General features: G+C 38.8%; 2 protein-coding genes and 1 pseudogene across 4 annotated transcripts; all 3 read right to left on the reverse strand.

Moving 5' to 3' along the window:
- Positions 1–511: 511 nt before the first annotated feature.
- XBCP3 (xylem bark cysteine peptidase 3) lies at positions 512–4523 on the reverse strand. Its single transcript, XM_078292584.1, has 6 exons — positions 4053–4523; positions 2925–3160; positions 2418–2558; positions 1372–1803; positions 792–919; positions 512–694 (listed from the first exon to the last, which is right to left on the reverse strand). Exons 1-5 carry the CDS (start codon positions 4459–4461, stop codon positions 830–832), a joined length of 1308 nt encoding a protein of 435 aa, XP_078148710.1. The 5' UTR covers positions 4462–4523; the 3' UTR covers positions 512–694; positions 792–829.
- A 1551-nt stretch (positions 4524–6074) lies between these two features.
- LOC144544403 (purple acid phosphatase 2-like) lies at positions 6075–17142 on the reverse strand. Of its 2 annotated transcripts, none has more exons than XM_078292913.1 (8): positions 16920–17142; positions 7949–8149; positions 7680–7791; positions 7345–7571; positions 7135–7273; positions 6825–7045; positions 6518–6639; positions 6075–6429 (listed from the first exon to the last, which is right to left on the reverse strand). In XM_078292913.1, exons 1-8 carry the CDS (start codon positions 16974–16976, stop codon positions 6246–6248), a joined length of 1263 nt encoding a protein of 420 aa, XP_078149039.1. In that variant the 5' UTR covers positions 16977–17142; the 3' UTR covers positions 6075–6245. The 2 variants fall into 2 exon arrangements, with proteins under 2 accessions (XP_078149039.1, XP_078149038.1); XM_078292912.1 differs by lacking the exon at positions 16920–17142 and adding an exon at positions 8615–8862.
- LOC144544374 (purple acid phosphatase 2-like) lies at positions 9535–16704 on the reverse strand (annotated as a pseudogene). Its single transcript, XR_013508211.1, has 8 exons — positions 16543–16704; positions 16267–16376; positions 15933–16159; positions 15720–15858; positions 15505–15633; positions 10333–10427; positions 10023–10144; positions 9535–9933 (listed from the first exon to the last, which is right to left on the reverse strand). The product of XR_013508211.1 is annotated as a purple acid phosphatase 2-like (transcript).
- Positions 17143–17852: the final 710 nt, after the last annotated feature.

Genomic DNA, 17852 nt, shown 5'->3' on the forward strand with positions numbered 1-17852 from the left:
AAACAATACGCGACCAACTATAAAACTCAATAATCAGTTATTTAACGACACACTTCTCTATAATTAAATTAATCATTCAACCTTTACTCGTAAAATATTCAAATAATTGCCTTGTAAGTGTCAGCTTTGTTCGATCCAAAATTTATAGAAAATAATCTAGTATTTTGTTATTTAATTTGTAATTCTGGGGATTCTCCGTAAAAATATAGTACAATTCTACAACAATCCTATACATATGGTCAGCATCCATGCTGCATAACCATAATTACCTGCTATCTTGCTAACTATGTTTTCTTTTCCTATTAAATCGTTACAATACTCGGATAAGCCAATTAGCATATATCTTATTCAAAATGGTAGAACTACGTAAACTAATACCGTAATACAATTTCATCATAGCCCAATATTTTGTTCTTGTTCTTTGTTGCTGTCCTAATTAAAAACAATGCCCCTTTTTAAAAGGAAATTCTTCGGTAATGATAGTTAAACAATACAATTACACAGCACTTCGTGTTGGAGTAAATAAAAAATAAGGTTTCATTCCTGTACTGTACTATAATAATTCGTATAAATACATGAGAATGGTCCCAGCAAAATTTGCGAATTACAATTTCAAAATGACACAACAATGCTGCTTGGGGCCTTGTACAACAATACACGTGGTAAATATATAGCAATGCCCATTGCAAGAAGCCTGAAAAACACAATAATGTAAATTATAAAAATTTATACTAACTAAAACATATATTTAATGAGAAGAAAAAAAGATGGAGAACATATGAAAATTTTACCTTCTATAGATGACAAAGATTACACTGTACTCTACAGTCTACAATGCTAAAATATCATTCCACCATCCAGCTCTGAGGAAAGAATCTTCCCTTTCAATTCCATCCACACTTGTGGTGTTTCCATTTCCCTACAACCAAGATAATAACATTATTTAATCAGATATTGAATGAAGATATAGACCAAGATACCAAGCAGCTTTTGCAGATGGCATCTGTTATTTTCAAATTTGTAGGATACCACAACTTCCGGACACTTGCAACTCACATATTATTGCAGTACTTTGAAGATTTGAAAATTCCACCAACTCTATATTAAAAATCATATCAAGCAAAGAACAACTAACATTGTCTTTGACTTTATCCTATTACTTAGCTTGAATTACTTAAATTAATAGAGGATAAGGTCATATATTTCAACATATAAATGTTGGGCACTACCATTATTTGCAAAACTCCTCTATGAAAACTGTTCTATAACATTTTGTAAAGTCACAAAGGTTGGTGTAATTTGCAAAACTCCTCTATGAAAAAGTACTGACAACTGATGGTAATTATTAATCCAGGTGTAAATAGACAGTACCTTTAAGCATTGCTTCTTATTGGTATTGCAAACTGGATAATCCTGTGGGCAGCAATATCTAGTATCCTTGCAACAAACTGCACTCTCCAGTCCACAACAGCTCCAGGAAAGACACACCCCGAGCAAACGCCATGTGCAACAGCATGTGCTGCCCGCAGGGCAATACGTCAGGAGGCTGCACTTGGTAGGACTCGGATCCGGTGATGGGGGTGGGTTTGGGCTTGTTTTTGTTGGGTATGATGGCATCATGTTAATCCCACAAATACCCGTTGAGCTGCTACCATTACGTGCCATCATGATATAACCATCCATGCCCCAGCTTGTGCCCCATGAGTTTTTAATGATCCAGTAGTCCTGACCGTTTTGTGACCCATACCCAACAATTAGCACAGCGTGGTCTAGAGAGGTTGAACATGGACCAGTAAAGATTCCCTGTAGTTATAAGATGTTAAGATATTATTTCCTGAAGTTTTTAGTCATTAAAATTGACTGTCTTGTACATCTATTTGGTATGATTTGTTTTGGTCAGTGGGGCCTCTGCAAGTATTTGGGCCTGAAAAGTTTCAGCTGCAGGATTAACATAATGGTGCAACCGTGTACATGTATTTTAGGCATGTGTTGTATGCAACTAATACTGTAGATTTTGTCTATGCTCCTACAGATAATCAAAATATCATCTGTACCCTTATGCCCCTACCATACAAAAAGATTATGTATGGCTCTCCTCTCCTATCCTCCTTTAGTTTTACAATTCCCAACTTATGTTTATTTTCTCCATTTCTACAGAAAAAAAAAGTCCACATCGGAGGGTAGTATGGTGTCCTTTTGAACTGAATGTGGAAGAAGGGACTGGAAGAGCATTATTCATGTTTATCAGTGGCATTTGCGATTGGTTTTACATCTTGCAAGGGTTGTGTATTTCAAATCACCTCTTTCAAATTGAATATTTAAAAGCTATGGTGCTATATTGGAGAAGATCAAAACTTAGTACTTTACTCTTCCAATGTCATGGTGATAAAGTTAGTATCATAAAAAAGAACTCTTACACTAGAGTATAGCTGAAATGCATAATCACTGCCACAGATTCCAACACTGACAGGTTGGGTTGCCACTGCTTGGAGCACTAGATCTTCTCTATTTGGAAGTATATCTGTGTAACCATCTATTGTCACAACACGGTGGTTAACCTTCATCAACAATAAGAAAAATAATTTTAGACGTACTTCTAAAATTCACCATGATTCTCAAAGAACATGAGGATCAACATCCAAGAAAGAAACTCAGAGATTGAATAAAAAACATGTACATAATATATACTATTAGTATTATTTAGCAACTATTATTCCATGCAAATTTAAAACCAACATTTGGGATTTACCTGATCTCAATTCAATTCAAATTTAGGATCAACAATCAAAATTTGACAGAACATACTTTGCCATTACCCTGAGGGAATGGATTTGAAGTTCTTCAATATAGGGTGGTATTTGCAAATTGCCAGATTTTATTAATCACCGGCGTAATTCACCAAAAAAAAATTATATAAAATGTACCTTTTTGCTCTGGCAATTGCCATTAGCAGCTTTATATGGATAGTCATCCTCAGAATCGATGCCTTTATTTTTTTTCACCCACTTGTATGCATAATCCATGAGGCCACCATTACAGCCCATGTTGTAGCTCTTGTCACAGTCGATTAACTCCTGCTCTGAGAGGCTGATGAGGGACCCCGACACAATCTTGTTTATTCCTTCCATTGCACCAGTGGCAGAGAAACTCCAACAAGCACCTTTGAGAAATAACGCATGACTGATAAATAGATAATTATTTAAATATCATGCATTTCGTTGTCAACTGTATTTATGCTGTCGAGTTAGAGAAATATCCATCAGCCATGGCAGAGTTGTATTGATATGCCATTTATATCTTAAAACAAATAAAAAATGAGATTCTAAATGGAGAAGATTTAAGAGACAGTAAGTTCCCATTTACCACAATAACCTTGCCATGAGAGGGTAATTTATGTTGTATAACCACTTGTCATGTAGGCATCAAATTAATGCCAAAGTTAGATACAAAAGAAAACATCAATAATAGATATCCTTTAAATAAAAATATGTATAGAATATGATGGTAAGTGTGACTGAAATTTGGATTTGTGGTAGAAATACCATATAAAATGGAACAAACAGCCACTTCCAAGCTAGCCAATTGGTACCACTGTACTGAGCATGCTCTGCTGCCATAAAAAGGGATAGTAATGTGAACAATCCAATAGGCAGCTGCCATGATCCAATAGGCTAAGATCACATTTTTTGACTTTTAGGGGGGGATTCTTCTTTTCTGATCTGAACCGCCCAACTCTGATTGGATGGTATTCTTGCTGCCATCACCTATATGAAAGTGGATGTGAAGTCCCACTGTACCATTACTGTCTATTTGCAATATTGCCATAGTACCATTTTACAAAGCTTGACTAGGAGACCCTAGGAGACCCCTCTCTATAAGCTAAAGAAACCTCACCATTTTGGTATAATTACCACAGCAGGTAGATATGAAAGCATGCTAATCATATGTTTCATTGGAAGTTTCATAGAAGCGAGATCAATATTTCTAATTTAAAATTGGTCATGACGTAAAACTAAAATAGTAAAATAAAGAAAAGAATAAATAAGACTCACCACAGCTTCCTTGATCTTTCACCTTAGTAACAGCCCCTTGCTTCCTCCAATCAACCGAATCTGGAACCCGAAAACCCGCTCCGAACCCGGTAAAAACCCTCTCATTGTTTGACGGTCCAACAGTTTTAAGCCCGGCTAGCCCCAGCCGGGTCGAACGGAACTCATGCGGAGTCAAATCCGCGAAGGCATTTAATGCGAGGGTATAGCTTGAATCCCCCGCTGAGTTGTGGGATTTCACATAGGCGGCGTTCTGCTCGAAGACGCGAAATCGCGCGAGCTTCTCTTCTTCAGTGGCGTAAGTCTTTCCGTACTGTTTACACCACGACTCGAACCGGTCGGAGTAGGAAGAAGAGAGGGGAGAGAGAAGAGAGAAGAGAAAGAGAAGGAAGAGTTTGGTCGGAGAAGCCATGGATTGGCGGAACTATGTGGATTGGGAACAGTTGCCAACTACTTGGCATTGACATTAGTGTAAGACAGAGTGCTAGTTGATTCAGACTTCTTCTTGTGGGGTCCATGTGTCTGTCATTGTTGGCGTATAAAACCGGGTGCAGGTAGGTGTGTTTTTTTAATGAACTCCAAATCCTCTGACGTAACTCAAATTTTGACTTTGGAACTCCGGATTGACGTGAAATGCACGAGATCCTTCAATATACGTGCCAAACAGATTGTACGGTGAGGATCTAAACTCGAAATTTGAGTTACTTTAGGTAATTTGAAAATTTTTTTCATGTGCCCAATGGGACCACGTTGAATATCTCGAACGATGACTGTCGAAGGATCAAGGCGTGCTACTGTGATTGTGTGCGATAAATGTCGACGGTACACCTGTGTTTTCATGTGGCCAATGGGGCCGAGTTTTGATCGACATTTCCTTGAAATTTTTGTCATGTGCTTAATTAATTACGGACAAGTCTTGGTTTCTTTGGACATATTCATCTATTTATCTATGTAATTTTTGGCAGGAAGCTACCGTTTTCAGAAAATCATGGTCAAAAGTTGGTCTGTCATGTACTCATGTTGGCTATTTTTTTCGTAAAAAAAGCCTTGAATATCTCTTTTCTGTATGAAATTGAGATCAGAAGATAATGAAAGCGACGGTTTTGGTGCTTTTAAAAAAAAAAAAATATTCATGGAGTAGATTTTTGTTTGGTTTTGTTATTTTTCTCACATGCTTTGATCACATTTTTTTTTTTTTTTTACAAAATACTACTATTTGCAAAATGGGTAGAGAGAGCCACGTGTCCATTATTACAGTAGAAAACATACTTTTTTTTGTTATTTTGTCTTGGTTTGTGGGCTCACTAGAAAAAAAACAGTTTGCTCAAAGAAAATTCTTTTTCTTTATCTAATACATTGTTAATGTTATGACTTCACATGGGGGAGGATTCAAATCCATAAAGTACCTCAAATTTTGAGTTTAGACCCGGACTGTCAAATGATCAAATCTGTTGTTGCACAAATATTAAAGAGTCTGATACATTGCACTTCGAACTAAATTAGTTTGGATTCTGATCGGATGGTCCGCATCTAAATTAAAAATTTGAGTTACTATTTTAGTTTTATCAATTGGCCTCTAATTAAAGATGATTTTATAAATTAGTCAGCCTAATCACAATTTAATATGTTTTCCAATATATAGACTCTATTAAAGAGATGTTAAAGAATTAAATATGAGATAAAAAAAAATTGAAAAGAAAGGACAAATAAAAAATGAAATTAGAATAACAACAATCAATTCCACATCTTCCAATCCAAATACCTCTTCCGTTAATTGTAACAAGTCCTTTTGTCTATCAGCAAAGACACTGCTCCATATTTCTCTTCAAATAACAAAGAATTAAATTTTCAAATTTCATTGTCTTGCCTGTACATGTGGCATATTTTTACCAATTGCCGACCCCTCCTAATTTTTTTGCATTTAGAATCCATCCAAATGAAAAAGACCTCATAAAGTCATAATATTACATTTTGTTTAAAAAAGAACACTTTTAATATACTATTATCATAAAAATAACATTAACAAATTTTAAGGTCTTTCCGGGCATTAAACCCTCAACAATAAATTGCCAAAAAAAGCAACATAAGAAAACATTTAACAGAAGAATATGATTGAATCCCAACAGTCAAATAAAGTACAAACAAACAACAACCAACAGCACCATATATGATGGATCAACTGACGCTGGCATTCACTTAGGAATCATTTGTTGGGTTGAAGTATCTGTTGGTGAACCACATGGAGTCGGCAGCAACGGCATTGCCATCTTGGTTGCGGTGCCAGGTGTAATATGCATGAGTCCTGTTTTTTATGTCAAAGATGGCATGACCAAAGCTCGCCTCTCTGAAAGCCGAATAGCTCGGTTGTGGCTCTTTCATGCTGAAAATTGAAATATTGGAATGTTATCTTAATCGTACGCCTGCCGAGTAGCGTTAACAGTTCACACAAGAATAGATTAATTAATTACTTGGTAGAAAGGCCTTCGATGTTGCCTCCATCTCCAACGGTGATGTACACTGGAGCATTTATGTTTGACACTGGTGAGCAGTTTGCATTGGTTATGTTGTAATCGATGTTAGAAATCCTATGCTGCAAAAATTGAAATATCATTTGTCAACTTTGATTTTATTAGTTGTATGCCTTCTTATTTAACGATTGAAATGTTGATTGATTTATATATACCATTAGGCAAGATGTAATCAAATAACGCGCATCATTTCATAGACCAGACTAAATGAATAATAACAATATATTGAATCATAATAGTTACTCACACTTCGCTCATAGGCATGGACATGGCCGGCAAACACCACATCTACCTTGTATTTCACCATCCATGCCTCAAATTGAACCCTCATGGTTTCACCCTCCATGTAGTGAGAGTAATAGCTATTGTACCAAGGAGAATGCAAAAGTACAATCAGCCATGGAGTCACTGTTCTGTCCACCTTTCTGAGTTCGGCTTGCAGCCACTGGTACTGGGGTGTATATTTCCCTTGAAAGAAGAAATAACAGCAAGATTCAGAAAAGTTAGACGTATGGATGCTATAGGGAGAAATTATAACAGTATTATTGCCTGGTTACCATATGCACTGTAGGATGCCAAGACAATGATGTGTGCAGAGGCGCGTCTAACAGCATAAAAGTAAGGCTCTGTGCTGCCAGATGCTTTGTATGGAGTTGGATACCTGTTGGACATTGGCTTGAATGGAGTAGTTTCCCCCTAAAAAGACACAATGTTTAGTTCAAAAGAGGGCCTAATGAGATTATATAAGTAAAAAAAAATTGACTCACGATATCAGGGACAAAGTCTATCTCGTGGTTTCCAACGGTCCAAATCCATGGCTGGTACGCCACGCTGCTCTCAATAAACCGACCCCATGTGTCCCATCTGTTGTTATCATGGTTTGGGTAGTTATCAGCATAAGAGAAGTCACCGACATACAGCAATGCATCAGTATCTGGATTTTCTTTGTAGTGTGAAAGAGTACTGTTGGAATCATAGGTTTGACCAAGATCACCTGCACATGATAGCAATCACATGGTGTACAAGGCTTAAACTTATTCAAACTTCTCTTCCCTATAAATATATGAAAAAGGGAGAAAAAATAGGAGAATGAGAGTTTTACCGATAAGTCCAAAGGTGTACGGGACATCAGGACCAAGTGCAGGAGGAGTTTTGAACGAGAATTGTCGGACCGTGCAATTTTCTCCGACAGCATAATAATATGTAGAGTCAATCTGAAAGAAACAAAAATGAAAAAACTAATTCCGTTTAATTAGTTGAACTATAATATTACCGGTTTATCACTGGAAAACAATAATATTTCATATTATCAATGAAGTGTTTATTATATAATTAATGCTACCAAATTGAACTATAATGAATTCAAAGGACCTCTAAGTTGGTGAGCAGGCAGTGATGGATATATCCAGATGTGTAGTTGTAGAAGGTGTACTGCCTAACATCTCCCTCAGCAGAAAGGTGGAGATTATTTTTGGATTTTCCGTATTTTACGGTGTTTGACCCCGGCGCATCTGGGGTCACCCATGAAACAATAACTGCTGTTCCATTGTAGTCTCCTTGAGTAATGTGAACCTTAGAAAAAATAAATTTTATGTTACTTTGTTATCTCTGAAAGAATTGAACAAAACAATAAATCAATTTAAGTATTGATAAAATTATTTATTTTATTTAGGTCCTAAGTATTAAACAGCCCACAACCAAGTTACCACACATGCTCAATGTGGAATAGCAAGCTACAGAATCACCAGACAAAAACAAGCAACACAAAATTGTTCAATTGTTGAATTTTCAATTAACTGAGGCTAAAATTTGAAGAAAATCTTTAATGAAAGACTCCAACATAACCTGAACAATCAAAAAAATGTTCAAGCTGTCTCTTTATATTCACTCCTTTCCTAATATTTTAAATGAGCCAATGCGGCCCAATTCAGTCCAAGCCCAATGAACTCAATTCTAACAAACTTTTATTTTGTTTTTTTTTAAACCTCAATTCTAACAAACTTACGAATGCATTTCTCAAAACAATTTTATTCTCACCTGTTGAGGAGCATTGTAGCCTGCCGGGACCTGAAAGACATCAGCATCAAGCGGCATATCGACAGATGCTGCCAATTTTCGTCTGAAGGTGCTCGTCACTCCGCCGTTGCACCGCACAGCTAGCCCTGCAACAGCAATTAAAGCCAACAATAAAGCAAGTCTCTGCTTTCCCATCTCTCCCCTTTGTTTGTTAGTGATATATTCTCTCTATATAATTCTATTTTGTTGTGAGATAGACAGAAGAGAGGGAGGGGGATGTATATACGACCATAACGAAGATAGAGCATTTATGTTAAAAGGGCCGATAGTGTAATATATGCAGATCCTCTGTCCCTATCCTTATATTTAATTATTTAAAGTTCTTTTTTTTAATTGCATTGTTGTTGACTTTTACTCAAAAAAATGCATTGTTGTTGAGTTTTACTCAAAAAAATGCATTGTTGTTGAGTTTTACTCAAAAAAATGCATTGTTGTTGAGTACCTTTTACTACCTTTTTCTAAGATATTCAATTAGCTTTCGTGATATTCCAGAGAAAGAAGAAAAAAGGACTTCCGGGTTCACCCTTCACGTCGTATTCGTGTGAGAATTTTTGTTGATTATAGGGACATTACCATTAATTACCCCGAAACGTTTGGGTCTCATGAACTTCAATATTCCGATACTTAGGACCAGTGAATCAAAATAAAAGGATCGTAAAACTTATCTGTTCTCCCTCTTTTACTCAATATATTAGAATAAGTACAGATATTTGTATAAAAATGATCAGCACCATTACTTAATTTGTAGCCCTTTTTGTGCATTTAGAATTCATGCAAATGAAAAAGACATCTGATATTATTTTTTGCAACAAAACTGCTTATAATATTATCTTTTAAAAAGAAAACACTTTCAAAAAACTATTATTATAAAAAAACCATGAACAAATTATAAGGTCTTGCAGGGCATTAAACCCTCAACAATAAATTGCCAAAAGAGCAACAATAAGAAAACAAGCTGATTATTACACCATGAAGAGGAAACTGAAAAAAAAGATGAATAAAACAACAAAATTAAATCTCCAACAGTCAAATAAAGTACAAACAAACAACAACCAACAGCACCATATATGATGGATCAACTGACGCTGGCATTCACTTAGGAATCATTTTTTGGGTTGAAGTATCTGTTGGTGAACCACATGGAGTCGGAAGCAACGGCATTGCCATCTTGGTTGCGGTGCCAGGTGAAGTATGCATGAGTCCTGTTTTTTATGTCAAAGATGGCATGGCCAAAGCTTGCCTCTCTGAAAGACGAATAGCTTGGTTGTGGCTGTGTCATGCTGCACAATTGAAATATTGGAATGTTATCTGAATGTTAGACATGCTGAGTAGCGTCAACAGTTCACACAAGAATAGATTAATTAATTACTTGGTAGAAAGGCCTTCGATGTTGCCTCCATCTCCAACGGTGATGTACACTGGAGCATTTATGTTTGACACTGGTGAGCAGTTTGCATTGGTTATGTTGTAATCGATGTTAGAAATCCTATGCTGCAAAAATTGAAATATCATTTGTCAACTTTGATTTTATAATTAGTTGTATGCCTTCTTATTTAATGATTGAAATGTTGATTGATTTATATATACCGTTAGGCAAGATGTAATCAAATAACGCGCATCATTTCATAGACCAGACTAAATGAATAATAACAATATATTGAATCATAATAGTTACTCACACTTCGCTCATAGGCATGGACATGGCTGGCAAACACCACATCTACCTTGTATTTCACCATCCATGCCTCAAATTGAACCCTCATGGTTTCACCCTCTGTTGAATATTGTATTGTGAGATAAGGGTATTTAGGTAAAAGTGTGAATATAATAGTTATAGGGACTAAAGTGTAAGATTGTGTGTGTATATGTAGACAGACCTAAATCAATGAAAAAATCCCGTTTTCTAAATCACCGTAACCTTTATGGTATCAGAGCGGGAAAACGCGTGAGCTCGCCGCCGCTGCCGCCTGTTGTGCGTTCGTCCAGTGGCGCTGTTGCCGCTCCGCCTAGTGTCATTCACCGTAGTTCGCAGCACAGTGTCGCGCGTAGTCGCCGCCGCCAGATCGCCAGTCACCGCAGCACAGTGCTCCATCTAGCGCGTAGTCGCCAGCGCGAGTTGCTGGTTTTCTTTGTTTCGCTGAGTGCTTCCGCTAGCTCCTCTCTACTTGCGTTTTTTTTTTATCCGAAACCTTTTGATCCGATTGTTTCTGCCTAAATCGTTTCTCTTTTATATTATATTAAAAAAAAAAAAAAAAAAAAAAATGGCAGAATACAGAAGTTTCTCTAAGTCGTCTCAAGTCATCTCAGTGAGATTGAATGGGGCTGAGAATTATTTGTTGTGGTCAAGACAAATGCTTATGCACTTGAAAGGTCAAAGACTAACCGGGTATGTTACCGGTACAGCAAAGAAATCAGTAGCTGTGGGAGAAGAGAAATTAGATGAAAAACCTGAGTTTCAGAAGTGGGAGGCAGACGATGGGCAAGTTATGTCATGGCTAGTCAACTCAATGGAGATTAGACTGCAAAATCAGTTTATGATGTTGAATACTGCTCAACAAGTGTGGGATCGAGCGGACGAGATGTACTCTCAAAAGGATAACCATGGGCAGATCTATCACCTCCAGTCTAAGTCAGACAGTCTGATACAGGGAGAAATTAGTGTGACTGAGTATTTCTCAGAGTTGAACAATATGTGGGAGCAAATGGATTTCTTTGATCCTTTGGCGATGAAATGCTCAGCAGATGCACTAGCCTTCACAAACTGGTTGGAGAAAAGAAGGACCTTTCGCTTCCTTGCTGGCCTCAACATTGAGTTCGAGCAGATCCGACAGAGTCTCTGGCAGAGAAATCCTCTACCTGCTCTCCGTGATGCCTTTGCAGTAGCAATTCAAGAGGAAAGTAGGAGGAAGGCAATGGTATCGTTGCCAGTGCAGGAGGGTTCGGCTATGTTCAGCCTGCCACACACAGTATCCTCCCAGAGTGATAAAGTCTGTGATCACTGCCACAGGAAGAATCACACTCGAGAGACTTGCTGGGATTTACACGGAAGACCAGCTAGAGGTCGAGGTCGTGATGGTGGCCGTGGCAGAGGACAAGGTAGAGGTCGTGCACCAGGACGTGGTGGAGGATACCAAAAGGCGCATATGGCTGACAGCACTAGTACACCAGGATCAGGCACTGATGATATGGTGACTCAACTGGTGACTCAGCTTGCAGCTCGGTTCTTGTCCACTACCCCAGCTAGCAGTGCCTCATCTACTGCTGCTCCATCTGGGGCTGACGGTTACACTCTCTCCTCTTTTCTTACCACTGTAGTTAGACCTGTTGGCACTGTTATAAAAGCCCTAATAGCCGAGTCTAGTCCTGATCGATCCTGGATCGTAGACTCTGGGGCATCTAAGCATATGACCCCTGACCCTACAATGTTCAAAACCTATAAGCCCATGTCTGGGAGAGAAAAGGTACAAACAGCCGATAGCTCACTTTGTTCGATAGCAGGAGTTGGGGATGTAACATGTACTCCAGACCTCCAGCTATCGTCGGTCTTTCATGTTCCTAACTTCACCAATAACCTCCTATCAGTTAGTCAACTGGTGGATGATCTTAACTGTGTTGTTTCTCTGTCTCCTACCCATGTTGTGTTGCAGGAGCTGAAGACAGGAAAAGTGATTGGTATTGGCAAGAGGAGTGAAGGCCTGTACCGACTCAAGCAAGGAGGGGAGTTTTTGGATCCACGAGCCTGTTTGGCAGAGACTCCAGAATTGGAGATGGTTTTGTTACATAGCCGTTTAGGGCATATATCTTTTACTGTGCTTGGAAGGTTGTATCCCAAGTTGTACTCTAAGTGTAGTAAGACTAAACTAGTATGTGATGCGTGCGAGTTTGCTAAGCACACCAGAACAATGTATCCCTCCTTTGGTAATAGAAGTTTTTCTTGCTTTGATATTGTTCATTCTGATGTTTGGGGGCCCTCGAGAGTTACTACTCTATCTGGTTCAAGGTGGTTTGTCACCTTTATTGATTGTTATAGCCGAATGACTTGGCTGTACCTATTGAGAAGTAAAGAGGGAGTTCTGGAGTGCTTTAAAACCTTTCACAAGATGGCGGAAACCCAATTTGAGAAGAAAGTGAAAGTGTTACGCTCAGATAATGGCACAGAATACACCAACAGGGCAATGCAAGACTTCTTGCGAGGTAATGGTATTATACATCAAACTACATGTGTGAATACACCTGAACAAAACGGTGTTGCAGAAAGGAAGAATAGGCACATCTTGGAAGTAACAAGGTGCCTTCTCTTTGCCATGAATGTTCCGAGGTACCTTTGGGGAGAAGCAGCACAGACTGCTACATATTTGATCAACAGAATGCCTTTGAGAGCAGTGGACTTTAGTACACCACTTGAAATGCTCACAGGGACCACCTCATTTAAGGTACCTCCCAAAAAGTTTGGTTGTGTGTGTTTTGTTCATAACACAACTCCAGGTATTAGTAAACTTGATGCGAAGGCCCACAAATGTGTGTTTGTTGGGTACTCCAGTGGAAAAAAGGGGTATAGATGTTATGACCCTGTGAAAAAGAGGATGTTGGAAAGCTTGGATGTGACATTCCGAGAAACAGAACCCTATTTTACTCTCTCCGATGCACAATCCAATACACCTGCAGTCCTATTTCATGATCTTCTCGAGGTGGTCGTCACCCATTCCTCAGACCGAGTTGGTCGAGAGGGGGAGAGTAAGGAATCTGACAACAGTATAGCCGATGATACTACGATCGGCCTGAGTCCAACTACAGATACAGATCTGGACTCAAGCATGAACCAAAGCCTACCACCTCCTATTAGGCAGATTAACAAGGTTTACACTCGAAAACCTCGCCATGAGAATGTTGAGCAACCTCCGGTCCAAGACCAATACCAATTACATGCTCCTGTCGACGGCTCGCTCACACCACAGCCTTCAGGTAACTCAGAGTTACCCTCAGGTACTCCTATTTTCTCTGATCTCGATCTTCCTATTGCCTTGCGCAAAGGAGTTCGGTCAATTGTCTTGAAGCGAGGGGAAGATGCATCAACATCGCATCCTATCTCTCACTATGTCTCATTTGAGACACTTTCCCCGACTTACAAAGCTTTTGTAACCTCCTTACACTCTAACTCTGTTCCATGTGATTGGAGGAAAGCAATGCAGGACCCGAAGTGGAAGAAGGCAATGTTCGAGGAGATGAGAGCACTAGTCAAAAATGACACCTGGGATATGGTCCCTAGACCGTCCAACAAGAGCACTGTAGGATGCAAGTGGGTATACTCGACAAAATATACTCCAGAGGGAAAGGTGGACAGATTCAAGGCCCGATTGGTGGCGAAGGGCTACACACAGACATATGGTGTGGATTATGAGGAGACCTTTGCTCCAGTGGCTAAAATGAATACTGTTAGAACCCTCATCTCGTGTGCGGTAAACTTTGGGTGGGATTTGTGCCAGTTGGATGTTAAAAATGCCTTTCTTCATGGTGACCTAAAGGAAGAGGTATATATGGAGATCCCACCTGGGTTTGAAAATGAGCAACTGAAGGGTAAAGTGTGTCGTCTGAAGCTCTCCCTGTACGGGTTGAAACAGTCACCCCGAGCCTGGTTTGACAGGTTTTCTATGGCAATGAAAAAACTAGGCTATCAGCAAAGTAATGCCGATCACACTATGTTCATCCAAAGAAAAGGAGAGAAGATTTGTATTCTGGTTGTGTATGTGGATGATATAGTGTTAACAGGTAATGATCCTGTTGAGATGAAGAAGCTTAAGGCCAGCTTAGCCACAGAGTTTGAGATGAAAGACCTGGGTGAATTGCGCTACTTTCTAGGCATTGAGGTTGCTCGTTCAACAAAAGGGGTAGTTCTCTCACAGCAAAAGTATGTTCTAGATCTGCTGAGAGACACAGGGATGCTTGGGTGTCGACCTGTCAATACACCCATAGACCCTAATAATAAGCTGAAGGGAGGAATAGGTGATCAAGTAGATAGAGGACAGTATCAGCGCCTAGTAGGCAGACTAATCTATTTGGCACATACTCGACCTGATATTGCATACGCTGTGAGCGTAGTGAGCAGATATATGCACGACCCTAGAGTTCCACATCATGAGGCCGTGTATCAGATCCTGAGGTATCTCAAGAGCTGCCCAGGAAAAGGTGTGCTATTCAGTAAGAATGGGCACACTAGAATTGAAGTATATACAGATGCCGATTGGGCAGGGTGTCTTGACGATAGAAAGTCAACTTCAGGCTACTGTTCATTTGTTGGGGGTAATCTAGTTTCCTGGCGAAGCAAGAAGCAGAATGTAGTTGCAAGGTCCACTGCAGAGGCTGAGTATAGAGCCATGGCCCAAGGTGTGAGTGAAGGGTTGTGGTTACGAAGATTGCTATCGGAATTGGGATTATTGGAGAACAAACCCATAATGTTGTATTGTGACAACAAGGCGGCTATAAACATAGCAAACAACCCAGTACAACATGATAGAACTAAACACGTGGAGATTGACCGACACTTTATCAAGGATAAACTTGACGAGAGCATTATATGTATGCCTTTCGTTCGAACCAAGGAGCAAATAGCTGATATCTTCACAAAAGGGTTGAGTGTCACAGACTTCTCCAATGTAATAGGCAAGATGAGCATGATCAATATCTATGCATCATCTTGAGGGGGAGTGTTGAATATTGTATTGTGAGATAAGGGTATTTAGGTAAAAGTGTGAATATAATAGTTATAGGGACTAAAGTGTAAGATTGTGTGTGTATATGTAGAAAGACCTAAATCAATGAAAAAATCCCGTTTTCTAAATCACCGTAACCTTTACCCTCCATGTAGTGAGAGTAATAGCTATTGTACCAAGGAGAATGCAAAAGTACAATCAGCCATGGAGTCACTGTTCTGTCCACCTTTTTGAGTTCGGCTTGCAGCCACTGGTACTGGGGTGTATATTTCCCTTGAAAGAAGAAATAACAAGATTCAGAAAAGTTAGACGTATGGATTCTATAGGGAGAAATTATAACAGTATTATTGCCTGGTTACTATATGCACTGTAGGATGCCAAGACAATGATGTGTGCAGAGGCGCGTCTAACTGCATAAAAGTAAGGCTCTGTGCTGCCAGATGCTTTGTATGGAGTTGGATACCTGTTTGTCACCGGCTTGAATGGAGTAATTTCCCCCTAAAACAACACAAGGTTTTATTCAAAAGAAGGCCTTAGATCTAATGAGATTATAAAAAAAAAAAATGACTCACAATATCAGGGACAAAGTCCATCTCGTGGTTTCCAACGGTCCAAATCCATGGCTGGTACGCCACGCTGCTCTCAGTAAACCGGCCCCAAGTATCCCATCTGTTGTTATCATGGTTTGGGTAGTTATCAGCATAGCAGAAGTCACCGACATACAACAGCGTCAGCATCTGGATTTGCTTTGTAGTGTGAAAGAGTACTGTTGGAATCATAGGTTTGGCCAAGATCACCTGCACATATAGCAATCACATCGTGTACGAGGTGTAGATTTTTGCAAACTTCTCTTAACAAGAAATTTATGGGAAGTGAAGAAAAATCAGGAGATTGAGAGTTTTATCGATAAGTCCGAAGGTGTATGGGACATCAGGACCAAGTGCAGGAGGAGTTTGGAACGAGAATTGTCTGACCGTGTCATTTTCTCCAACGGCATAATAATATGTAGAGTCAACCTAAAAGAGGAAAATGAAAAAACTAATCCATTTAATTAGTTGAAATTTCACTGAAGTTATTTCATTTAGTTCAATTAGTTGAACTATAATGTTTCTATTATCACTGAAGAACTAATTGCAGAATTAATGCTCCAAAACTGAACTATAAATGGGGAATTCAAAGGACCTCCAAGTTGGTGAGTAGACAGTGATGGATATATCCAGATGTGTAGGTGTAGAAGGTATACTGCCTAACATCTCCCTCAGCAGAAAGCTGGAAATTATTTTTGGATTTTCCGTATTTCACAGTATTTGACCCCGGCGCATTTGCGGTTGTCCATGAAACAATTTATTTTAAATTTAAGCTGATCTCTTTGAAATTTCTCCTTTTCATATATTTTGAGTGAGCCTATACGGCCCATACGGCCCAATTCAGTCCAAGCCCAGTGAACCTAATTCTACAAAACGTATGTATGCATTTCTCAAAATTAACTGTTGCACAAAAAATTATCCTTTACACTGTTAACAATTAACATGACTTGGATTGAACAAATTTATTCTCACCTGCTGAGGAGCATTGTAACCTGCAGGGACCTGAAAGACATCAGCATCAAGTGGCATATCAACTCACGCTGCCAATTTCTGTCTGTAGGCGCTCGTCACTCCACCGTTGCACCGCACAGCTAGCCCCGCTACAGCAACCAAGGCCAACAAGAAAGCCACTCTGTGCTTTCCCATATATCCCCTTTGTTAATTAGTTGTTCTCTCTATATTAATCTCTTTTGTTGTGAGAAGGACAGAAGTGAGGGAGGCGAATGTATGAGAGATGACCTTTCTTGGTTGGATGACATTCACTTAAATAGCACATAGATGGAGATAAACGCAGAGAATATCCATTAATGGTTCCATGGTATTCTAATAAATTAGTTAGTATAACTGAAACCCACGTTGAGTTCAGTTAGTTCTTTTGAGCTTGTATCTTATTTTCAGGTGTGATAGGAACTAGGTTTGACTTTTCTGTGGCCTGCAGAGGAATTAGCAAATAAGCAGTAAGCATAAATTGATTTTTTGATTTGAGGTATTTTTATATTGGATTTAATTCGGTAACGAAGCCAGAACATTTATGTTGGGAAGGCCGGTTGTGTATCAGTGTATGGATGCAGATCCTCTGTCTCTGTCCTTGGATTTAAAGTTGTTTTTATAATGCATAGTGTTCATACTTTTTTTAATCTAAATATGTTGTTTTCTTAATGCAGTGTTCATATTTCTGATCTAAGTATGTATTTTTTGAGGGAATTTTTTTTTTTTTTTGGAGGAAACTGATCTAACTACGTTGTTGAAGTATGTATAGGTGAAATATTTTTTTCCCAGCCATGAAATTATTCCATTAAATATAAGCACCTTAAAATAATTATTTTCTTGAGTGAAAATAGAAGTCAAGCACATAATTTGATTTCATTAAAAAAAAGTACTGTTTAGAATAAAGTACAAACTGAA

The sequence above is a fragment of the Carex rostrata genome, chromosome 26 (assembly GCF_964058835.1).
Source record: "Carex rostrata chromosome 26, lpCarRost1.2, whole genome shotgun sequence".
In the NCBI taxonomy this organism is placed as follows: domain Eukaryota; kingdom Viridiplantae; phylum Streptophyta; class Magnoliopsida; order Poales; family Cyperaceae; genus Carex; species Carex rostrata.